Consider the following 26,215-nt stretch of genomic DNA (forward strand, 5'->3'; position numbering starts at 1 on the left):
AGTGGTAAATGATGGATGTTATCAAATAGTGTAGGCAGATCAAGTAATATGAATGTTCATCTTTTAAAAACAGAAAATTATTGGTGACTTTGGTAAGAACAGTTTCATTGGTATGATAATGAAAACTACAGCAGGTTGAGGTGTGAGTAGAGATTGAGGATGTAGAGATAAGTAATGTTAAGTCTTTCAAGATTGACTATGAAGCAGCTAAGATGACTCAGTAGCTGACTGTGGAGGCTGCTGCTGCTTTTTTATTTTTTAAGATACAAGTGATTTATGTATATTGCCAATTGGCAAAAATCAAGTGAAAGGTGAAGTTGCAGATAAAGAAAGGATATTGAAAGGGCAAAATCATTATCAACAGGTTAGTTGGTGAGCATGGATGTAGTTATTTTAAAACATCAGCTGAAATAGCCCAATGCATCCATCTCATGATTGAGATGATCTTGCAAATTAAGCCTAAATTACACATGTTTACTTTCTATAAACCCCTGAATCCTACATCCATTCCTATACTGAAGACAACAATTAACAGTGACCTTGTGGGGACAAAGCCCCAAAAAGCAGTTTCCAGGCTCTCGGCCTCACATAGAAAGGTGCTGGCTCGGGTAGTAAATGGCCATCAACTGTGATCAGATGGCCAGCAGCTGTGGCTAGTTGGCCATCAGCTGTAGCCATTAAGCCATTGGCCACTGATATAACTGCCGCGGCTAAGGAGGGGAGCCGAGGAGACTGAAGGAGGAGACTGAAGGAGAGTAAGGAGAGTGGAGGAGAGTTGGTCGGTTGGCAGCAAAGCGGACAGCAGGTCGCACGTCGTGTAAACCCAGCCTCCAGTGAGACCATAGTGGTATGACTTCTCTACCTATGGCTCCGTGGGTGTTCCTTTTTGGCCTCACCATGTCCTGCGTTCTTATGTGGGGAGCGGGAGCAGAGACCCCTCCGGACGCCCCGCGTGACAAATGGCACAGCGAGCAGGGTCCCCTGCACGACAGACCTTGACAAAATTTAATGTTTGTTGTCAGGCACTACTCACATTTGTTTCTGTTGACTTTCTTCTCTGTTTTCATGGATGACCAATCCCCTTTTGGCTGATGTAGTCTTATTTTAATTGTGTTAATTCATTAATTTTGGCTATTTGCTTGTTAGCCCTATAGCTATCGTCTTTTTAAAGATCAGCTTTTGAGATAACATCTCTTCTCTGGTCTATGTTGTGTTGTTTCTACTGTAGAAGGTGAGTGTTGCATTAGTTTTTGATTCCGAGGGGGGAAATGCACCATAACTTCAGAGAAATCATCTATGGTTTATTAAAGAAGTAAGAGTGAAGGAACCTATCTATTTTCATGAGATAACTCTTTAAAATTACTGGATTAGGAAAGTATTATTGCCTAGAATGAAGAGACTAATTCGTAAATATTAATTCCAGAAATGTATTGAATGCCTATTTTGTATGCCAGGAGTCGAAAGTTACAATTGAAAGGCTAGAAAAGTTTCCTGCCTTCATAGTTTATAGCTTAATGGGAAGGGCAGCATTAAACAAACACTTATACAAATAATTTTCAGTTACAGTTTTGAGAATTAATCTAGACATGGTTTACAGTCCTATCAAAGTCTGTAACAACATCTAGACGTGAGAGGTCAGTGAAATCTCTTTACAAAACAAATAACATTTTAGCTGAGGTTTGCTGAATAGGAGTTAACTGAACATGCACCCCCCACCCTCCTGCATTTCAGGCCAAAGAAATAACATGTGTGAAGGGCCTGAGTTGTTAGCCTCCTCTTTCTTTAAATATTGTCTGTTAGTCCCCTACAATCAGTAATGATTGCGCTAGTGATCCTTTCTTCCCCTTACCACCATCTGCTTTTGTTCACAAATATTCTTAGTATACGTAAGCGTCTATTACTTGCTTTATTGGCTTCAGTGATATTCTTTTATTCCCAGCTATTATTTATGAGGAATCACTGAGCTTACTTTACTTTCCATTTAATTTCCCCTTTGTTACACTTTTGTTAGTGGTATATTTTTCTACATTACCAGAGCATACATTTTACAGTCTCCTGTAAATCTTACCTCCTTAATTAGGCTTATTTCTGCAGTTAAGTATATTCAGAGCTCACCATCAAACTGTAGTTTCTCCAGTTGTTTCTTGGCTATATATAGTTTGCTCTCCAGTTGATTCCCTATGAATAACTCCTGGGAATAATGGCCTTGAGTTTTTCACACACATAACTGTTTATGTGTGAATTTTATACTTTAGATTTTTAACTTTGGAGTCCCATAGTTTTACTAAAAAATGTTAAATGCTAACCATTGTGAATCTCTATTTTTAGATATGTAGATTCATTACTCCTTTTAATTCTAAAGAGTTTTCTTTGATTATAGTTTTCTTCATTCTGTTCTACTCCCTTAATTTTCTACTTTGGGGTTACAATTATACATATTGCAGATCTCCTATGCCCGACTTCTGTATCTGTCATTTACTCTCAATTTTGTTTTTCATTTTCTCCTCTTTTTAAAATTTCTATTTCATTTTCTTCACATTTCCCTTGCTTGTTATCTGTTTATTTTTTTCTGTTTTTCATGACATCATTTTACTGTTACTTCTAATTTATCCTATATTTTCTAGTATTTTATTCTTCTTTCTTCAGTTCTTTCAGAACTATTTTTATAGCCCCTTGTGCTTTAGTCATCTCATTTTTGAGCTTTTTATCAAGAATTGTAAAGGGCCCAAGATTTTCACGCTACTTGCAAGCTAAAAATTTAGCTTTCCACCGTTTCAAGCATCAGTCATAAGACATGAAATGTGAGACTCCAGGATCAGAGCTGAAAGATTATAACTAACCAAAGGGAAGTCTCCGGAATGGGCCATAGATCTCTTTTTTCAGCCAGGACCCATTGCAATAGTTCTGAGACTTTATACTGTCATCTTTGAAAGGATCTAAGGTTGGCATGACAGACTGTAGAGTTGTTGAAACATAGGTGGTTGTAATTCTGCATTATGTATTTCATCGTCTCATCTTCCAGGCAAACCAAGGTTCTAATGATTTTGAATCCTTCTGGACTTAGTGGTCACAAATTTCCTTCCTTTCTCACTCAGTGTAGGTATGCATCTCTGTACCTATTGTTTGAAGAAGGTGGAACCTTCCTCTAACTGAAGACAGTCTTTGTACTTGTCACAATGGTATGGACTTGAAGTTGACAGAACAATTGGTGAAGAAGTCTACTTGCATGGAGAAGAGTTAACAACTAAGACATTTGGGCAAATGCCTTTGAATATACTGCCCAGTTCTTGGCCTGTGACTTTCTCCTTATTTTCCTTTCATTGACAGGCAACAAAATGGAGGACCATTTACTGCCTGATGACCATACAATTTTGTCAGTATGTCCACTTTTAGTTGACAAGAATTGCCCTCAAATCCTGTTAATTGTCCACGGGGTTGGGTCTTTTCTCCTCCCAAAATCTATGTATCTGTCAGCGTTCCATTTTTTTTGCAAATCTGTCAGGTAAAGGATCTGAGATTGTACCCTCCTTGCAAGCTAACAGATTAGTTTCTTGGATGCTGACTGAAGACATGAGATCCCTGGATCAAAGACAAAAGACTTTACTACTCAAAGCAAAATTAACAACCACAATATCCACAGATTTGTGCTGATTCCCCAAGCCCCAGTTCTCATATGGCCAGGTGACACCTGCACCACGAATGGATTGTAGTAAGGAAAGGAACCAAGGGTCGTGAGCCCAGCACCTTTTGAACAAGTAGTGAACATTGTAACCATCAACAAACAATCCAGTCTTTGTTGCCTCCCCCAAAGCGTCTCCTTCCAGTCAGCATCCTCTTCCTTCTCCAGAGTGTCTGGTGTTATACACCATTTTTGTCCTCCCTTTCACATCAGGGAACTCTGACCTTTGGGTAACTGTTCTGGATCTACCCCAACTCTGCTCTTTTCTATGAGAAGTTCCCATGAGTTGGTAACCCAGTGCCAAGGAATAAAGGAGAAAAATGACCAGGGAATGTCTGGGGCACATCTATGGATACCTGTAACAGCCGGCTGTAGAGCCGCTCTGTTGTTACCTTAACCACCTCTGGCTGGCAGAATAGTACTGCAGTTTTCTGACACAATGGAAATAATGCAGATTATGATTACAACCAAGGCAGTGTAGAGAAAAGGGCAAAAATAGTTTTCTCCCTGCTTATTCCCATTAGTGCCACCAGGCCCTCTTCAGCGTGAGGCTGCCGTTCTCTTCTGCCCTCTCCTATCCATATGGTCTCTGTCTCCCCAGGGGCGTCCAGTAGTTTTCAAATTAAATTCCAGGGTTTATCCTTTTGGTTCTTTGTGGTCTTTGGAGATAGGTTTCAAGGAGGGAAGCAGCATTTCAAGTTAATGTGTTCCAGACAAGAAGACTTTCTCTTATTTTTAAGATCTGGTTCAAATTCTGTCCCCTAAAGTATTCTGGACACACTAATTACACTGGCTATATGTGCTAAACCTCAGTAGAATGTAGTCATGCATGTAATATAAAATTTATTAACAGTCATATTAGTCTTTAATTTTTTGTGCTGTTCTTAGCCTCCTCTTAAATTTTAAGTAGGGCCTGTATCTTATTCTTGTATTATAACCCCGCAACCTTGGAGTTGATCTGATATGCTGGCATTTTCCAAATAGATTTTAATGGCAAAATTATTTTCACCTGGACTTGTATTGATTTCTTGTACTTCACTGGAAGAGCCATATGAAGTTAATAATAAAATAGAGATCTTGATTTTCCATTTTTCTCTAACACCATCCATAACCAAACTTAAGATATGATTATATGACATTAAGTTCACATTATAGTGAGAAAAATGTGTCAATGTGTTGTATACGAAATACTAATGTCCTTTTCTTTTGAATTCTTCTTATAGAGTCAGATTATTCTTATTACAACTTAATCTTGAAGAAAGCTGGACAGTTCTTAGACAATTTACATATCAATCTCTTAAAGTTTGCTCTCTCTATAAGGGCATACTCTCCAACTATTCAGATGTTTCAACAGGTATGTAAAAATATCCAAATTAAATATGACAAAGAAGGATGCTAGCCATGTATGTAAATGCATCTTAAGTGAATATCTTTAGTTCAAAAGGATTTATAAACTTATAATACCTGGTTCCATAGCTTCTCACTGATTATATTATCATTGTTATTGATTATAATATAATTGCATATATTATGTAATTTCGTAGTTATTTGGGATAAGGAAATTATCAGGACAGATCATTAAAATGAATTTTCATGTAATGAAAATTTTAATTTAATGAAACTTTTTCAACAACTGTGAAGCATGTATTTTCTACTATAAAGTTGATTTTGTTAAAATATTTGATTCTGTCTGCGTATAGATATTTTTTACTTTAATTAGAGCAATAACGTAATAGTAGTTGATGAGTTATTTTAATCAAAGTAACGTGTGAGTTTTTTTAATCATATTGTAATTATCAACTGCTGTAGCTAAATATAATCTTTGAAATCTTAGATTGCAGCTGATGAGTCACCACCAGATGGTTGTGATGCATTTGTGGTGATCCATAAGAAACACACCTGTAAAGTTAATGAGATTAAAAAGCTGCTGAAGAAGGCCACTTCCAGGTAAATGAAGGATAGCCTCTAGTGAAAGAAGTGGTTTATAAAGAGTTGAGGGTCAAAATAGCAGACATTTTTTATAATGCAAACTTTTAATATTTCAAGATATTGTGTATTAAAGAATGTGCTCTATTGAAAAGCTGAATATATATAAGCTGGTAGTCTGAGTCGTTTTCTAAAATATGTAAGTACTTTAAGTATTTTGTCTTGATTAGCTGTTTATTTTAGAATACAAATTATACCAAAATACCATAAAATAGATATGTTTTATGTAAATAATAAGTACTATATAGAACTATGGATTTATTTAGACTGTCGCTTTAAATATAAATTGAAATGTGTACCTTGGACATAAAAAATTAATCATAAAACAACAATATAGAATTGCATTTTTAGAATGTGTTGTTCAACTTTTTTTTTTTTTTTTTACTTCCAAGTATTTCATACAAATGAATACGGGAAGTAGCATGTGTAGCATTCTGTGGGTCCATTTCACCCCCATGGAATGTGAGGATCATAGGAAACTGATACAATCATGCTAATGCTCATGCTGCTTGTGTGCCATTACTAGTAAAGCTTTTTGTTTCTGACCTAGAAGTCTCATGTCCTCTGTCAGCATCCAAGAAAAAGTAAAAGGAAAACTTGTTAGCTTGTAAAGTAGGGTAAAATCAATTCTCTTGCCTGACAGAAGCTATCAATAGCATTAGATTAATATGTTTTTTCTCTTTGTGAACCTTAGACACATAATCCTTGTTTTATGACACTCTATCAATATTGATCCATGGTGGTTGTTTTTTCTTATTTGAGCATATAGCTTATGTATTTACATATGTTTATGGAAATATAAATATTTTAATTTTTTTTTCTCTCTGTAGCTATTTCTCATTGCTAAACTTTCTTCATTTTCTTTCAATGTTTCCAGATTAGATTTTTGTGTGTTTTTTTAAAGAAATGACTGATATAATTTATTCAAAAAAATTTTTTGGCCATTGTTCTAATCTATTACCTTTTGCATTCATATTATTTGAGTCTGTTGCCTTTGGTTGAACTAAACACGTGGTTTATTTTCCTTTTTTCCCCTCAATCATAACACATTTAAGGCATCAAAATTGCCCTTTTTTACTATGTGATATTCTCATGTCCTCCTTTTCGAAGAGAAGAGAAGAGACGAAGAATCGTTCTAGCTTTCCTTTTGACTAATATGTTGTTTTTCAGGTCCTAAGGTATTATGCTTTATGTCGTAAGGCTGACCATCAGTTATGATTCTAAGTTAAACTGTGTATAGTATTTTATAGTTAGTGGGTTTTGCTCCCCAATTATGGTTTAAGGGTTATATTAGTTTCAACTTCATTTAAGAGTTTTTGTCTTTTTCTGTGTCTTTGAAAATGTTATTTGGAGATGCTGGGAAATGTAGTGATAAGGACTAATTTCCAAATCCACTTCAAATCAGCATGCCCCTCATCTTTTGTAACTTTAAACTTTTTGTCCAAAATGGTAGGCTATATTTTTAAAATAAAAACATAAATAAATAAAATTACATGTGATCATTATAAAAGTATTTAGATACTTCAGAAAAATACAAAGTAGATAGGGAAGGTGACCCATAATTCTTTTAACAGTTTGGTATATTCTTTCTTTAATGCATACATATATTAAAATGTAAATATGTATGTCTATTTTAACCAACATGGAATTGTACTTTAAAGTATATCTTAAAACCTTCCCTCACTAAATTATACATCCTTACATGCCATACACATAAATAAATATAAATATAGGTATGCTTTGTCATTGTGCAGCAGGACCAATATATATTGTTTGTTGTATTTCCACCTGACACATAGTAGATGCTGAAAAATATTTATCAAATGAATTGTATATTAATCAACAAGAACTTTTAAGTATATGACCCTTTCTAAGATATTTTATATTTTCTTCTATTATAAATACTACGTAATTGAATGTCCTTATGCCTGTATCTTTATGTATTGTCTTAGATAATTTTGTCTTAGATAAATTTCTAAAACTAGAATCACTAGATAAACAAGTGTATGATTTAAAATTGGTACATATTTCAAAATTGTTCTTCAGACAGCTGGTTATGTTTTACACTCCATTTCTAACGTTTTCACCAGTGCTAATTTGTATTATTTTCCTTTATAATAATTCAAATGAAAATTTCTATTTTCAAATGTAACCTATTCAATTTTTAAAGACCATTTCCCACTTACCCAGTAATTCTTTATAGGTATGGGGTAATTGTTTTTTAAATCTATGATATGTCAGTTCCTGAAGTAATCATAGTAACAAATTTTGAAAGGTATGTGTATATGGGTGTAGGAAGATGCTCTCTATTACAGACTCATGAACAACTCATAGATGAGCCCTTACTTTTGCCCCTGGAAAATCTATTCCATTTCTTCTAATTTTTTTCTTTTATTCAACCTCAGGATTGATCTAGCATTGTTTCATTAGCAGCTTTTCCAATTACCAACAATAGTAAATTATTTGAAAACATTATCTTTCATACTAATATTAAAATATAAGATACCCTGTATAAGATACTGCTGTACTAAATGTACTTCTACAGCACTGATTTGATAAAAATCAATTTTTGATGGTAATCCATTTGACTTTGTGCTATTTGAGTTCCAAGGTATCAGTGAACATGAGAATGATTTCAATAATTTCACCTAGTTTAAGATTCTTTCACTTCTCTTTTTAAATGTGAAGTAGGATTTTACTATTATATTCATTTTGTATTTGTTTTAATAGGTTTTTATGAAGAATGGCAGCTAATTCCGTTTCTCTTGTTTTGCACATTTATATCTCTTCATCTGTTGTAGAAGAGATTAATAATGAAGTCAAATCTTATTTGAGGCTGATAAAATTCTATTTCAGGTTTCAAATATCTAAACATTGACAGTAATATTTTAGAAATCATACCTGTGTTAAATGTTAGTAATTGAATCAGATGAAAGTGGATGAATGTGTTAAAGGGGAAGCAGACTTTGCTGTCCCAAAATATACCTCTTGGGATATTATTTTAAGTTTGTTATTTTTAAGAAACAAAAGGCTCAGAAAGAACCTTTGCCTCCTTGGGACTGCCTAAAAGAACTTAGATTGAGGACCCACTCCAGGAAGGGAGCCATCATCATGGATAACTATAGTTTAATATGAACTAAGTGTGATAGACAGGGAGGAAGGAAACAAGGCCCATTGGATCAAAGTCCTGTCTGTGTCCCATTATTAAAGATGACTCTGCAAACATTTATTTACCAAATGTTTGCTTTTCTATCTCCATATGAATGGCCTTCCTGCTCTTTGAAATATCAACCTCCACCCCTCGTTTGCTCAAGATGGCATGTATACCTTAACTGCCCAGTCTGTTTTCGGGTGCCATATTCATATGGACTTCTGTATCTACATGTGTAATAAATTTGGACATTTTCTTCTGTTAGTTTGTCACATATTAATTTAATTATTAGTCCAGTCTGAAGAATTTAGAAAGGTAGGAAGAAAATTATTCTTCTCTCCCCCACATGTAAAATTTTATACTTCAAAAAAAAGTTTATTAAAATAAAAAAAGTGGTTGAGTGTGCATACATACTATGAGAGCCAAACTGTAAACCACTGCAAAGACACTTGATATAATTTTACAAACCTGAAATAGACATAGTGATGTTTATATCCATACTGATGTCAAGTAATATCACAAACTTTAAGCCAAATTATTAATGAGAAGTTTTCATTATTCTGTTAGTCAAGATTTAGTGAGTACTTGAGTGATTTTGATTTATAATAACTTAAGTCGATTATTAGGAACAATAGTCATTTAGCCATTTTTAAAATGTGAAAGTTATTTCAACTGGCAATCTTTATTCTATAATAATTGAACAAAATAGAAATTTGAGTTTCTCTCTAATAGAAGATATAATCTGTACATGTACAACTTTGCAGCCCTGTCAGAAAACTGAATAATTAGTTATTTTACTTACCATAGTTCATTGAAGAAAATATGTCTCTGAGTTTATCATGAATATTATAGGAATGTTTCTCTATAGAATATCAGACAGTGCTTATCATCAAAATATTTTCTCAATTTCTGTTTAGCTCAAATAAGTAATGTAATTTTTTTGATTTTTTTTCATATTTAAAATTACTTCTTGATAAAAAAAATTAGTTTCATTTAAAATTTTGATTTTGGGAATTTTCATTCTTACTGTGTACAGTAACATTATAACTACTGTGGGAGGGTTAAAAATGTAAAGAAAATATTATCTACTTTTGACTACAAAATAATTTTCTTTACATACAGAATAATATAAGCATATAAGATATGATGTGATATAAACATGCTTTAGAATTTTAGTTATATATCAATAAATGAAAAAGAATCCTATATATATCTAGCTCATGAAACCCAAGTGAGTAGATAAAAAGCAACTTAAAAGTTGCAATGTTCATCTCTTACTCTCTTTTTTTTTTTTTTTTTTTGCTAGCTCCCTCAGGAGCTAAATACATATTTCTCTTGTCTAACTCTTTGTACAATTATTGTATATATGAATTAACCTTATTTAATATTTTATTTTCTAGTTGAACTATATGATTTTGTGTTTTATTACATCATCCAATAATAGTGATAGTATAAATTGTATTGTACAAAACTTGTCTCAGGTACCATAGTATAATGGGTAAGAGCATAAGTTTTGTTTAGTTTTTATTCCCATATCCCCACCCTCCCACCTCTTTGGCAACCATCACCTTGTTCTTTATGTGAGTCTATTTCTACTTTATTTATTCATTTGTTCTGTTTTTTTTTTTTTTAGATTCTACATGTAAGTGAAATCATATGGTATTTGTCTTTCTCTATATGACTTATTTCACTTAGCCAAGTACCCTCTAGGTCCATCCGTGTTTTCACAAATGGCAAGATTTCATTCTTTTTTATTGCTGAATAATATTCCATTGTGTATATATACATACCACATCTTCCTTATCCATTTATCTGTCGATGGACATCTAGTTTGCTTCAGTGTCTTAGCTATTATTAGTACTAGGCTGCAGTGAACATAGTGGTGAATACGAGTGTACGTTTTCGAGTAAGTTTTTTGTTTTCTTCAGATAAATACCCAGAAGTGGAATTTCTGGATTGTATGGCAGCTCAATTTTCGATTTTTTGAGGATTTGCCATACTGTTTTCCATAGTGGCTGCACAAATTTACAACCCCAGAAACAGTGTACAGGCATTCCATTTTCTCTCATTCTCTCCAGCACTTATTTGTTGGTTTATTGATGATAGTAATTCTGACAGGTGTGAGGTGACATCTCATTGTGGTTTTAATTTGTATTTCCCTGATGATGGTTAGTGATGTTGAGCATCTTTTTTATGTGTCTGTTGGCCATCTGTATGTCCTTTTTGGAGAAATATCTGTTCAAGTCCTCTGAACATTTTTAGTTGGACTGTTTTGTTGGTATTACTAATTTATATCAGTTTATATATTTATGTATTTTACATATTAACCCCTTATAGGATGTATTATATATCATTAGTGCAGATGCATTTTGTTAGTTTACACTAAAAGAATATATTCCCAGTATATTAAGTTTAACCGTTAAAAATTAGAATAATGCAATACATACATGCAGCAGTTATAAAATTCTCTTTTAGTCCACACTTCTAGATCTTCTCCCAAAAGACAATCAGTGCTGTCAAGTTCTTGTATGTTCTTGTACAAATAGTCAAGATATTGTTAAAGAACAAAAATAAACCGTGTAAATTTAACGATCTAATATTTATTCAATGATTCACGAATCTGGCAGCATCCTTCTAGTAAACAGAAAGGTGCTCCAAGGAGTTGTGCAAAATGGAAGATTTTTATAGACAGAAAGAGGGTGGGACAAGGAATTTAAAAGATTAGTTTATTTCCGGCAAGGTTACCTTCCCTTCTGAGAAGGCCTGGGGTCTTATTAAACGGATTGCCTCCCTGACTACTTAGTGTTGACCAGGAAATTCCAAACTGGTTGATTTTACAGTTCCATTCCTGGGAGAGATTGAAACTCCAAATAGGTTAGGTGATAAGTCTTGGTGAGGCTTAGCAAAAGTGACTCCATTTTGGGTCCGTTGTTTCTTTGTAACACTATATATAAATCATAATTACATAGCTATATACCCCCTACTTTTATTATTAATGGTGGTATACCATCCAACACTTGGTTGCTTCCTTTTTTCCCTTGATACTATTCTTGGTTTATATTTTAGATAAGTGGGTGTTAGCAAGAGTGAGAGAAAAATTATCATTTCTTGAGCACCAAGCATGTTCTTTATGCTTTGCTAATGATTTGCAAGGCATTTTGGTAAATTCATAGGATATTCCTAGGAAGTAGCTAGAATTCCTCCTCTTGAACAGGTAAAGAAATAGGCCCCCAAGAGAAATCAAATCACTTGTGCAAGGTTAGAAAGCTAGTAGATAGTTAAGCTAGTTTGATTTATAGTTAATAGAGGTTAGAGTTATAGTTAACCTCAGCTTGATTTCAAAATCCACAGTCTTTTTCACTAGCATGCCCTCTTCCTCCTTTGCTTTGCATTGTTAATTAAAAGTAGTAAATGATTGAAAGATTGGAGAGATCTGAATTCATTAAATAAAAGGTTATTTCCTAACACCTTTGTTATATTAAATTCATTTCCTTTTGTTTTTCCTTCTATCAATATAAATTGTTAAAAGATATGGGCTTAGGAATTCCATAGACATATGAGTTGAAATTCTGGCTTTCTATTTGAACTTGTCCTGGATGTTTAATTTGTCTGAGCCTCAGAAAATTAGAAGTTTAAGTATATGATAGTAACTGTCTAAAGAAATTGTTATGAAGAGAGAATTTATTAATATGTATAAGGAATCTAGCACAGTGTCTGGCAAATAAGAAGGTATCAAAGTCTATTTATGATAGGGCCAGATTATAGGACTTCTCTGTTTCTTTGATTATAGTTGAGGATTTAATGAATTGTTATCATATTAAGTACTGATGATCATTCTATGATATAGCACCTTTGTTTTTTAAATAGTTGAAACTCCTTTTTAATTGTGCTATACTAGTGAAAAATTATATTCTTCTGATTTCTGGTTAAGATGGCGGAGTAGATATTTGCTTTGCTCGCCTCCTCCCATGACCACATGAAAATTACAACTAAATTATAGAAAACAACCTTTGAGAACAGCCTGAAAACTAGCTGAACAGAATTCCTAACTAAAGGTCTAAAGAAGAAACCACATCGAGACTGAATAGTGACTGTCAACTGTAATTGCAAAAAAATTAGAAAACAAATGGCTTTGTTTATACCTTTTATTACACTTGTATTGTCATACAACTGATCACAAATGTCACTCAACAGCAGGCTCAAGTAACCCAGAACTTGCTTCACTTTGTTAAATAAAGCCATTGCTAGGTAGTTTTTAGTTGACAAGAAAGTTAAAAATCACTCATAGGGTTTTCTATTGTAACTATTTTACATAATAATCAACAATTGGTCAAGGTTATCATATCTGAAATAAAATCTCTAATAATGGACTATTAAAAAATTCTGACTGAATAAAATACAAATTTTATTTCATTGAAAAATGTCGCCATTATATGTTGTTTAAAGATAACAAATCTTGTATTTTTAATATTCAATTTTGGGTTAACAAAATTTCTTTTCCTGTCGTTTAGTAGAAGTTACGTGCACAAAGTCACCACAGGATATCAAATTCTTTCTGTGATAATATGTGTTCGGGAGTGTGTGTGTGTGTATGCCAAAAAAAGTATACAAGTAGACGCTTTGGTCGACATTACTCAAGCAGTAGTTTTTTAATCAGAAGTATCTGCACGCTGGTGGTAACCACTTTGAGCACCTCTTATAATTGCAGAAGTCAAATGTGACTTGTATTCATCTTTTGTTATCGGTATATATCGAGTATTAAAATTTTAATAGTTTTTTCTTTCTTATAATGTGTATACATTTTTTGGCTATAAATATATACGTACATATTCCTGTAAGTTCTTTGATAAGCATAAATTATAGAGTGTCATGATATATTTCTCATATGCTCTTTACTTTGAATTCTTTTAAAAGTTTGTGTTTTCGTTTTAGGCCCAGACCTTATCTTTTTAAAGGAGATCATAAATTTCCTACAAACAAAGAGAACTTACCAGTGGTTATTCTCTATGCAGAAATGGGTACGAGAGTATTTGGTAAATTTCACACAGTATTGTCTGAAAAAGCTCACAATGGAGAAATTCTGTATGTTCTTCGTCATTATATTCAGGTACATGTTTCTTTTATTCAAGATTATTTTGGCTATGAAAAATACATTTTATGAGAATTTCCTTACTAGATTTCGCACAATTTCATCAGGACTGTTATTTAAAGATTTTTAAAAAATTAACACAACTAGCAAATGTGAATTTTATATGGAAAAACATATTGAGATTCTGTGTCTTTTCTGGGGGTATCGTGTTTACAAATTTTCCCCTTATAGCTGGAACAGATTTAAAACTTGGATAAAAAAACAAAGTCATGATTCAATAACATGTGTACAGTATGTGCTAGGATTCATAAATACTTTTTTTAATGAAAATGCATTATGATGCTGAAATCTGATTTACTTGATACAATGATACAAATGTGGTATAGGAATGGTCTTAACCCTGTTTCTTTGGACAGCTGACTACTTATTCAAGTTTCTGGTCAAATGTATTATATCCCACTCTCAACCTCTCATTGCTGTTGCACTCTATCACATTATTCTGTTTGAATGACTTTATGGCACTTTTTAACTGTATCCCAAATTTTATTTAATACCTCTAATTCTCCCCTCCACCCCCCGCACACACACACATGCGTTTAAACTCTCATAGGCACATGCTAGAATATAATGGCCATTAGAGGAAGGACTTTACTATTTTTTTTTACTGCAAAATTCCCAACATAGAAAAAGTGTTGTCATTTGCATTTCCCAGAGTATTACTAATTTACATATGATTCTGGGTGGTGAACACACAATGTGATATATAGATGATGTATTACTCAATTGTACACTTGAAATCTATGTAATTTTACTAACCATTGTCACCCCAATAAATTTTAATAAAAAATAAATAAAGTCATTACAAATATACTTGTTAATTTCCTATCTGTATCCTTTGCCTGCTTTTATGTTGGATTCTTTAGGGATTTTTTTTCCCCTCATTTACAGATTTTTAAAAATATATTCTGAATACTAATCTTTTCTTCTATACTTTTCAAACATCTTCGAGTGTATTTCTGGTTTTCTTGTATTGAAAAAATTATTTATGACATCTTTTGTTCAGCACAAGTATTAATTTGATGTAGTCAAATTTATCCAACTTTTCTTTAATGGTTTTTCTTCACGATGTCATAAAGACATTTTCCTGTATTTTCTTGTGAGAATTAAAACGCTATTCTTTATGTTTTGGTCCTTAATCCATCTGAATGTATTTGAATATGCTGTGAGTTAGAGAGATAATTCTAGTTATTTCATATGAAAATCATTGGTCCCCACATAACTAATTGAACAGTTAAGTCTTTATTCTAACCCATCTTATAGCAAGTTTTCATGTATGTGTGTTTTTAAACTTTCTGTTCAGTTCCAATAATGTGTGTATCTATTCGGCACAAATACAGCATCATTTTAATTGCAGCAGCTTTAAAATCTAAAGCAATCTTAAGAAAGAAAGACAAAGCTGGAGGCATCACACTTTCTGACTTCAAACTATATTATAAAGATGTAGTCATCAAAACAGTATGATACTGGCGTAAATACAGACACATACTGTGTTTCCCCGAAAAGAAGACCTAGCTGGAAAATCAGCTCTAATGCGTCTTTTGGAGCAAAAATTAATATAAGACTTGGTCTTATTTTACTATAACACTTGGTCTTATTTTACTATAAGACCTGGTCTTATATAACATAATACAACACTTTTTTTTATGTTACTTAAAATAGCAAAGTTGTTTGTCCATCAATGGATGAAAGGATAAAGAAAGTGTGTGTGTGCATGTGTATATAAAATGGGATATTACTTAGCCTTAAATAAGAAGGAAATCTTGCCATTTGCGACAACATAGATGGACCTTGAGAGCGTTACGCTAAGTGAAATATGTCAGACAGAAAAATACAAATACTGTATGATCTCGCTTATATGTGGAATCTAAAAAACTGAACTCACAGAAGATAATAGATTGGAGGTTGCGAGGGACCTGGGGCAGTGATGGGTGTGACGAGAGTAGTGGGGAGCGAGGAGGGCGGCGCAGGGTTAAGAAAAGACAGCAGCCATGAATAGAGTTTAAATTCCGAGGCCAAGGGACCGGCAGCCTCAAGGTCTGTGTTGTGGCACCTGGTCGGGCCTGCGCAGTAACTTTTATTAGTTAGGTGGGGAAGCAAAGAAGATAAAGCCTGTCAATCTCAAGATCTGTGAATTCTATACATTATAATAGAAAACTGAATCGAGTCAATCACCCTTGCCTGCAAACAGCTGGACCATGAGTTTCAACTTCCCCAAGGGGCAAAACCTATATGTAGATGAATAGATGGAGAGCACCTCATTGAATCACTTCCCTTGCAGGTTTTGGGAAGGAATGCAGCCACAGAGGCTGAGGCTTTCCTTAGCCTGAGGAAGGTGGGGGGCTGTGCCCACCTGTGAACCCTGTGGGTTCTCCTGTTGGTCCCCACGACTGTGTCTGACTTGAGTTGTTCCTTCCGTGAGGAATCTTACTCGTCATTGACTGTCCAGCCATCTTTCTGGGACCAAACAGGGAGGCATAAGGTGCAAACACAAAGGTTTGGCAAAGTCCCTGAAAGGATCCATCTTGCAGACTCTCCTTTCTTTGGGGGCAGGTAGAAGGAAACAAAACGGTTCAACAGCTGCATGGCGACAGATGGGTGAAGGTGGTCAAAAGGAACAAACTTCCAGTTATAAGATAAACAAGTACGGGGGATGTAATGTACAGCGTGGCAACTATAGTTAACAATACTGTATTGTATATTTGAAAGTTGCTAAGAGAGTAGATCTTAAAAGGTCTCATCACAAGAAAAAAAACTAAGGTATGGATGTTAGCTAAAGTTATTGTAGTAATCATTTCATAATGTATACATACATCAAATCATTATGTTTATATCTTACTACAACTATATTATATGTCAGTTATATCAGAGTGGGAATGGATGTTGGAGATCTAAGTATATGTTTATCTTTATCGAAAATGTCTCCCAAGTGATTCTAACATACCCTTCAGCGGGTATGCTCATCTGTTGAGAATCCTGTCCCTAATTATTCTTTGGAGAATGTGACTATTAAATATACTTCTGTGAAATGATACTAGCCAACTCTCTGGGCACTTGGTAGCGTCAAATTATAGCCTTCTATTTAATGAGTGACATATTGTACAATCAAAATAGTCATAAATCTAGCCAACATGTATTTGTAATAAAAATAGACTTATTTATGCTACTTTTTGAACAGATGCCTTTTCATGGGGAAAGAAGAAATAGGAAAATGAATAAAGATTTTTCTCACCAGTTGATTTAGACTATGAGCACTTTTGGTTTGCAAATCTAAACTTATTAAGCTACCATTCAAATTTTATATTAATACATTTCCAAATGGAGAAATTAAATATGAATTTAATCAGTATTTATCTTTATTACTGAGCAGCTAATAATATTCCAGAACTGATAATGGAAATTGGTTATGTGAAATTGCATTTCTTTTATAATTTTAACTATACGTGGGCTTGGAACTTTGGTTGACTTAGCCACTAACTGATTGCCTTTTGAGTGGATAGTCAAAATCTATTTTTAAATTGAGCTGTATGAAATTGAAAACTGTTTAAAAGAGTTTCAACTTTGTCATATTACTATAATTATAAAAAAAAAGTAGTTTTCTCACGCTATCTTTCATTATAGCATATGCCTGAAAAATTAGCAAATTAAATTTTAGTGTGGGCAGCAATGTTGAATTCCTGTCTGCATATCTGAAACTAATTCTTATATCATCTTATTTGGAAATGGAACAATCCAGGAATAGTCACTCTGGTCATATACTTATTTTTAAGGCTGAGGGAGAAGTTTAGGGAGGAAAGAAGAGAATAAAAGGAATAATACACTATTAAGGTTCTCCCCTCCTATTTCTACCTCTTCCTCTATCATGTTTAGCATGCAAAACTGCCCCTGTGCAAACCTGAATTAAGCAAAGCCATATAACATCCTCAAGGGAATTTGCTGAGCAGTACGTTAAACTGGTTTCCTAACCTGTGAAAGAAAATGCCAAATTATTATGACTGTAGCAAAACTGATTAAGAATTTCAGTCTGGAAGCTGGAAAGAACCTTCGACATCTTCAGAAGTATTATGTATAGTCATTCAGCTTGCTTACCTTTTGAAAAAGTATGGTGACTTTTCTTCCTTGATAGGGTAATCTCTAGAAGTACATTTCATGTTTGTCCTTTATAGAAAGGGTAAATGAGGTGCCAAAATTCTTATAATAAATACTTCAAACAGCCAGTTTTAGGCAATTGTTGCCCCTCATTGCAAGAATAGATGTTAATTTATGGCGTTTGGCATGTTTTAATCATTGAGAAACATGGGGAAAAAATTTAATTAATTTCATCAAGACACGGAGTTGTGTGTTTTTTTTTACCTTTACTTTCCAATATATGCTTTTGGCAATACTTTAGTTGTCCTACGTCTAGACAGCTAGCAAATGAATAGCATTTGCAGATTTAGCAAATCTTGTGTAATTCCCGAAAGTAGTACAGTTCTGCTGAAACTTGATTGTGTTGTATTCTTGGTTAATTAACTCATGGGAGAGATGTGAAAATTACCATGGTATAACAAAAAACGATCGGATATTTTTTCATTATGAAAGAGTAATTAAAACAGTAGAGTCATGGCAGAGTTTTTAGAAAGTAGAGAAGGGGTCATCAATCAAATTCTGGTTCCTTGTAGACTATCTAGAAAAAGTATAAGTATCCCCTAACTAATTTTCACAGTGATTGTAAAAATTCATTATTAGTAATTTACTCTAATATCCTAATACCCAGCTATACTGAATTGAAAAGCAGATGTTTGACTAAATAGTTTCCCTTTTTTTTTTTAAATCAATGTGTTTGAACAGAAACCAGCCTCACAGAAAATGTACTTATCTGGCTATGGTGTGGAGCTAGCAATTAAGAGTACAGAATACAAAGCACTGGATGATACCCAAGTTAAAAGTAAGTTTTCTCTCTGTAACTGAGTAGAACTAAAAATTGGAGGTTTACGTACTTTTGTTTGTCAAAACATTTCATGACTGTAATTCTACTCATGTTAATTTGAGGCAGGAGACGGGGTGGACATATTTCTCCTTAGTCTGGAAATTAATTTTAAACTGGAAATAATATATTTAATATTGTGTTCTCAAAAACTTCTTTAAAAATTGGAAATAGTGTATTATTTGACTTATACCCAATGGTTTACCAACCATTCCTAGCAACATATTTAAAAATGATAATATAAGGTCCACGGAGGCAATAGATGAAGCTCCTTATGGATCTTGGTGACTGGCCCAGGAGCTCAGCCACCCCTGACCCCTGGGGTGGGGGTGAGGAAGAGATGTCTAAGGGATCAGGGGGGATTAGGATCTCAGTAAACCGGAAACTCATTGGTAGCACTACCTTAGGAACCTTTGTTTTGAATTATTTACAGTGAAGCTAGGATGATAGGGTTTTTTCCTTTTTTGAAGTAGGATAGGAGAGGCCTATGAATTGTTTAGATGAAGTAGATTGATTATTTTTGATCAACAAACAGGTCTGCCTGTAGTTCTGTTTACTAAATGCGTGCTCTAGATAAAGGACTGTAGAGAGCAAAAAACTAAAGTTTCAGATACTTATGGAAATCGTTTACTACCTGGTTCATCAGAAATGTATTTATACCTGATTCTTGATTAAGAGTTTAACTTCATTCTTTTATGTGCTCTGAGATGTGGCTTCTGCTTCCACTTTGTTTTTCTATTCAGGAAATAGTGCTTGTCCTGGGGGCCCTGCCCTGACCACAGACTTAGCTCTGGCCACTCCTACTGAATGCGCTTCAAGTAAAGATCCATATTACTATGATTTAAATCTTGTCAGTTAAAGAGTTACTGGAAAAGTATAGTGGAAATAACAATGTCCAGATTTCATTAATTTCTACGTAGCTTATATAGGTTTACTATGCTTTATAACTTAGTATCTTATTTAATAGTCACAATAGTAACATAAGGCATTTTCTAGCTATCCTTGGGCTTGTAGAATTTTCTTTAGAAAGTCAGGTAATCACATGTACTATCTATATTATGAATCACACACTAAATGCTGTCGTCACCCTTTTACATGTTTGGCACATATCTTCTCTCCATTCTTGTTGCCACTCCTTTAGTTCTCTTTTTCCTCTGTGTACGTGGACCAGCCTTCTGACTGGCCTTCTTTCTCATCTTTGGTCTTCAGTGCGCTTGATCTGACCCCCAAAAATGCATTAACCAGTCTATTCTCCACCATGCTTTTAGATTGAATTTCTTCTGCAGAAAATCTGACTTTGTGACCCCACTGGTTAAAATCACTTCGTAGCTCCCTGGAACCTCCCTCCTCAATGTAAGCAACATAGCATAGCAAAGAAAGCTGCTCACACTCTGGCTTCTTTCTGTCTTACCACTCCCGCTCAGGCCTTTCTCATTTGTACCCTCCGGTCCTGTCACACGAAGCTGTTGGACAGAAGTACGTTCTGTTCGCAGGATACCTCCATGTTTGGCTCCATGGCAAGCCTCTGTGACCTCTGTAGGGTGCTTTGTCCCTTGGCATATGCTATTCTTTCTGCCCGAAACCCTGCTCCTTTCTCCCATCTCTTCCATTTTCATCTAAGGCCTACTCAACTTTTAAGATACATACATCAGTCAGTATCTCTCAGATGGCTGCCCATCTTCCTGCTTTGTCAAGAGGATGGTTGTCCCTTTTCTATATCCAATATATTCTGTGCTTTCTTTCAGAAGAGTTTTACACACTTTATTAAAATTGTCTTTTGTCTCCTTTTCCAGCAAGTGGAGTTTGTGTCTTTTGTGTCTCTTTCTGGTGTTTATCCCGGCTGGCATCAGGCATCATAGTAGGCTGTCAACAAATGTTTGCCTGATGAATGAATGAGAAAAAAAGAAAGGCTAGATCAAAGCGTGGAGGGTTTCTAGTTGTATTCCGAGAGATCCAGACCTTCAGAAGAGTAAGAAGGGAGAAATGTACTTGATGCGCTCTGGACACTGTGCTAGAGAGCAACCCCCGTGCTGTAAGAGGTCACAAAGTTGTATAATCCCAAGTACTCTTCACACCTACCACTTACTACACTGTGTATTCTAATTATTTGGTAAGTAAAGGAGAATGGAAGGGGAAGAGAAAATGAATATAAAATATTACATCTTTATTCTTTGAGACCATGAGTTTTGGTGTCTTTCTAAAGATTTCTTGATTATCTTTAAAGGCGTCAGAAATATACAAGAATTCCTGTATTTGTTAGCATTTGGGTCTCTTGCCTGGTTTAGGATCTACACCCAAGATTTCTTGCAGGCCCTTTGAAATAATCTGTAGAACAGTTCTTATGATTAGATATTTAATAATCAAGCCCACTAAAAAAAACTCAAAAATACAGCCATGTGTACATGCATGTATCATTAAGCTAATTTATGAAGGCAAAACAAGTGGAATTTCATTTTCAGTCCATCTAATATTTGATTACATATTTCTTTCCCAGGCTGAAAATGTTTTTGTTTTATTTTGTTTTTGTTTCCAAAATATAGCCATGACTAATAGTACTGTAGAAGATGAGACTGAAACAAATGAAGTTCAAGGATTTCTCTTCGGGAAACTAAAGTAAGTCTGAAATGAAATGTATTACTATACTCTTAAACTTGTTTTTAAAAGTATCACCATATTTTGCCATGTATAATGTACTCCTGTGTATAATGCGCAGCCACGTTTTTGGCCCAAACTTTCAGGGAAACGGAATTAGTACTACCTGCATGCACTAACTCACAAATGCACATCCTTATGTTTCCCTCACAAATTTTGGCAAAAAAGTGCATATTATGCACTGCAAAATACGATAATACAATATACTGTGTTTGCATATGTTTCACATTTTTAAAAAATGCATGTAATTGTTTTTATTTATGATAAAAGTAACACACAGGTAATGCAAAACACAAAATTGAAAAATAATCACTAATTTGACATTATGAGTATGTATAGAAAAAATAGGAATTGAAAATGATCAGTTATCTCTGGCAAAAAAAAAACAAAAAAAAAACGTTATAGAATCTTTTATAGATGTAATGGGTTACAAAAATCATGGTTAATATTGGATTTTTTGTTTTAATTAAAGTTTATTGGGGTGACAATGGTTAGTCAAGTTACATAGGTTTCAAGTGTACAATTCTGTAATACATTATCTATATATCACATTGTGTGTTCATCACCCAGAGTCAGTTCTCCTTCCATCACCATATATTTGATCCTGTTTACCCTCATCTATCACCCCCCTCCCTCCTCCTTAGCATAAAAGAAATCAAAATTTTTATTCCTCAAAAGAAGAGAAAATACTTATTTATCTAAATTTCTGTGCCACAGATTACCATCTTAAAAACCTTTTAACGTTTGGTTTTCATTTCATAGCCACATGTAAGTAATTTTCCAAAAATTAAAGTTGTGCCCCCCCCCCTTTTTTTCTTGCATCACCGATTGAAGACAAGGAATAGGATGGTGAGTGCTCTCTGAATATTCATGAATGGGGATTGTTGTAGTTTTATGTGTGCTTTCTCTTATTCACAAGAAGGGAAAGTTTGTGATTCCAATATAAAGGCAAAATTAATTAAAAGAAAAAGACTATTTTATAATGTCTTTAGTACTTGTTTAGTATTACAAGTATTTATAAAGGAAACTTAGGACACTGCTGGTGAACAGATAACTATAGAGTGAGAGGAACATTTTTGGAGACTGCTAATTCATAGAGACGACTGAGTTATATTTCTAAAGTATATTGGCCTAGAGTTTACCAGTGGCCTTAAAAGTTAATACATCTGGCAAAACAGATTTATTCTAAGTGAACTATTTATTTAGTAGATAACAGTACATTTTTATTCTCCATTTTCAGCTTTGTCTCAACATTTTGGAATCCATAGTTCTTTTTTAAACATAATGGTTTATGGGAATAAATTGTGCATCCTCCAAAAAGCCTTTGGAACCCTGGGATATTAGTTTTTTAAAAGAAGAAATACTCAAAGTTAGTTCTTACACAGCTACTCAATTGAATTGGGCAAAAGAAAACAAACAAAAAAGCCTTTGCTTTAACTTATATCATTAAGATTGTGATTAAGTATGAAAAACAATATGTTAGCTCTTATAAACTTAATATTACTCTGTATCTTAAAATTTTGAGAAATGAAGGGTTAATATAATTTGTAGTGAACTTCTCAGAAGTTTTATTGCTTTTTTCACTATAAGAACAGTCATAGTCAGTCTTGATTCATTTTCAAACTGTGGTCCCACGTTATAATCAAATTGTGAGATATTGACACTGTAGTGTATTTATTATCTATAAGATTAATGTGTTTCTGTATATGTCCTGTATATTTATTTTTCATTTCATGTTTAAAAATTTTCATTTCTTTTTACTGCTGAAAATGTGTTTTATAAGTTGTGATGATAGCTAAAGTTATTTTAAAAAGAATATTTAAATCTGAAATGTCACCATGCCTTGATTTCATGAAACACAGAAGAAAGATTACACTTTAGATCATATGTATAGTAAAATGTCATACTATATTTTTATTTGGCACTTTCTAAGGATACCTAGATGTGTTTAACGTTTGGCAAAATTATCTTAAATTTCTATGTTTCAAACATGGAACTTTTCAGAAATAGAGTAAACTCTAAGACTGCATAGGAAGCATTAATGTCTTTCCTTATAAAATTGTTTTCATTTTAAATTATAAAGGCAGTACTTGTAATTTATATAATAATAAAACAAAAAGTATATAACATAAAAACTAATAATTCTGTCCCCACCCTTGGGTCCCTTATAGGTAAGGTTAACAATTGAGAAAACATCCTTCCAGGTTTTGTTTTGCTTTATTTTATATATTGAAAAAAGTAGACATACAGGGTCTGACAATTAAGTTTGCGAACTCATCCTAGAAAAAATGCTACATACCTCATTGCTGAATATCTATGGTCACCTTCAAAGTACTCCCCTTGGGAAGCTATGCACTGATGCCAGTGCCTAGGTCACCCTTCAAAGCAATTTTGGAACTCTTTTTCTGGAATGGCCATCAGAGTCTTATTATCCCTTGATGTCCTGAATGTCATCAAAATGTCTTCCTTTCAATATTTCCTTTATCTTCAGGTAAAGAAAGAAGTCATTAAGGGGCATCAGTTGAGTAGGGAGGATATTCCAATACAGTTACTTGTTTACTGGCTAAAAACTCCCTCACAGACAGTGTCATGTGAGTTGGTGCATTGTCGTGATGCAAGAGCCATGAATTGGCGACAAGTTCAGGTCGTTTTTAACTTTTTCACACAGCCTTTTCAGCACTTCCCAATAGTAAACTTGGTTAACTGTCCAGTTGGTACAAATTCATAATGAATAATCCCTCTGATATCAAAAAAGGTTAGCAACATCGCTTTTATTCTTGATTTGGACTGACAGAACATTTTTGGTTGTGGAGAATTGGCTGACTTCCATTGCGCACTTTGACGCTTTGTTTCAGGGTCATATCAGTACACCCATGTTTCATCACCAGTGATAACATGGCCCAAAACAACATCTTGCCTTTCCAAAAGGTATTGGCAAACTTCAACTCTCCGTTGCTTTTGTTCATCATTGAGCTTCTTCGGGAGACCATTTTTGCACACACCTTTCTCATGCCAAGATTTTCAGTTAAGATTTTCCTGTTTATCTGTGTTTACTTGGTCTGCTATGCTTCTCAGAGTCAGCCAATGGTTTTGACACACAATTAAAGAATTTTTGCAATGTTTTCATCAGTTCTGCTCATTACTGGCCACCCTGACCTCTCTTCATCAGTGATGCGTTCTTTACCCTCAGTAAAACATTTAACCCTTTCGTACACTGCCGTTTTCTTCATGGCACTATCCCCATAAACTTGGACCAACATGTCCCTGATTTCACTTCCACTCTTGTCAAGTTTAACAAGAAATGTAATGTTTGTTCGTTGCTTTAATTCAAGCTCAAACATTCTCGCAACGGCACACAAAAACACGCAGCAATAATGAATGCCACTCAGCAAGACACCGCCACATGTCGATATGAACACAGCTGTGAGACACTGATATACCAAGGTTATGAAACGTTACCGAGATGTTTGTACAGTGCTGCCAATGTAAGCGCTTGGTAGCAAGTTCACAAACTTAATTGTCAGACCTCGTATATACCTCCATTATTTATTTTTAAGTTGTGCACATATAGTTGCATCATGATTTATTATCTTAATGATGAACAATTAATTTGCGTCTAATTATTTGGAGGAGATAATTTCAAAAATATTACTACTTGTATCATTTGTAGTAGGTGATGATAATTAACATTACTTAATATTCTAATGCAGAGAAAGATATTCAGACCTTAGAGATAATCTGACAGCATTCCAAAAATACCTGATTGAGAGTAACAAAGAAATGATGCCTTTAAAAGTCTGGGAACTACAAGGTATAGTATTTTGGTCTACATTAACACAGCATTTTGATAACTGAACTCTGTTTTGTTAAAGTTTATATAACATGATATAAATTATTTTTATAAACAAAAATAATTACTATGATGTGAATAATATAAATTATTGTATTACTTCTTGTGGAAATAAATATTTAATTAAAAGATTATCCATCAAGCAAAACATATTTTTATGTTTATAAACCTTAAAATTATATAAAGTGTAGTTATTTAATACTAATCACTTTTAAAGTATACACTGATTTAATAGATTCATCTGAAGTATTAAATCACATTTTAGGGAAACTATAACATTGATTAAAAATCCTAGTTAGAAGGTCAGGAGAAATCAGAACTAAATCTTAGTTTTCCTCTATGTAAAAATTTGATTTTAATAGACCATTGCGTGGTTTACCATTAGCTTAGAATAGTTTCTGTGGTGACAAATATCTGTGGAGTAGGCAGATATTTTGTGACCATAATTTAATTTAGAATTTTAAGTTCTTTTCAGTTTATAATTTTCTTTTTTATTACCTATAATTTTTAGTAGGTCATTGGTAGGACATATTTTCCTGTGTAATCCATAATAACATCACATCTCTGATCAACTTTTTCAAATATAACAGCTTATTGAGATATAAATGGCATACTATATAATTTACCCATTTAAAGTGTACCATTCAGTAGGTTTTAGTATATTTTCAGAGTTCTTTAACTGTCACCACAGTCAATTTTAGAGTATTTTCATCACCCCAGAAAGAAAGTAACATATCCATTAGTCACTCCCCATTTTCCCCCAACTCCTCCAGCTGTAGACAAGC

The 26,215-nt window shown here is 33.8% G+C and overlaps 1 protein-coding gene across 1 annotated transcript in view; it reads left to right on the forward strand.

Annotated features, from left to right (window-relative positions):
• Positions 1-26,215, forward strand: part of UGGT2 (UDP-glucose glycoprotein glucosyltransferase 2) — a 147,788-nt gene that overhangs the window by 12,277 nt on the left and 109,296 nt on the right. The window contains exons 3-8 of the mRNA XM_081047050.1: positions 4,903-5,033; positions 5,514-5,626; positions 13,749-13,923; positions 18,793-18,889; positions 21,469-21,541; positions 25,291-25,391. Of these exons, the coding sequence (XP_080903176.1) occupies positions 4,903-5,033; positions 5,514-5,626; positions 13,749-13,923; positions 18,793-18,889; positions 21,469-21,541; positions 25,291-25,391 (690 nt within the window). The remainder of the gene's footprint in view (positions 1-4,902; positions 5,034-5,513; positions 5,627-13,748; positions 13,924-18,792; positions 18,890-21,468; positions 21,542-25,290; positions 25,392-26,215) is intronic.

Source organism: Rhinolophus hipposideros (assembly GCF_964194185.1).
Source record: "Rhinolophus hipposideros genome assembly, chromosome: 4".
Lineage (NCBI taxonomy): Eukaryota > Metazoa > Chordata > Mammalia > Chiroptera > Rhinolophidae > Rhinolophus > Rhinolophus hipposideros.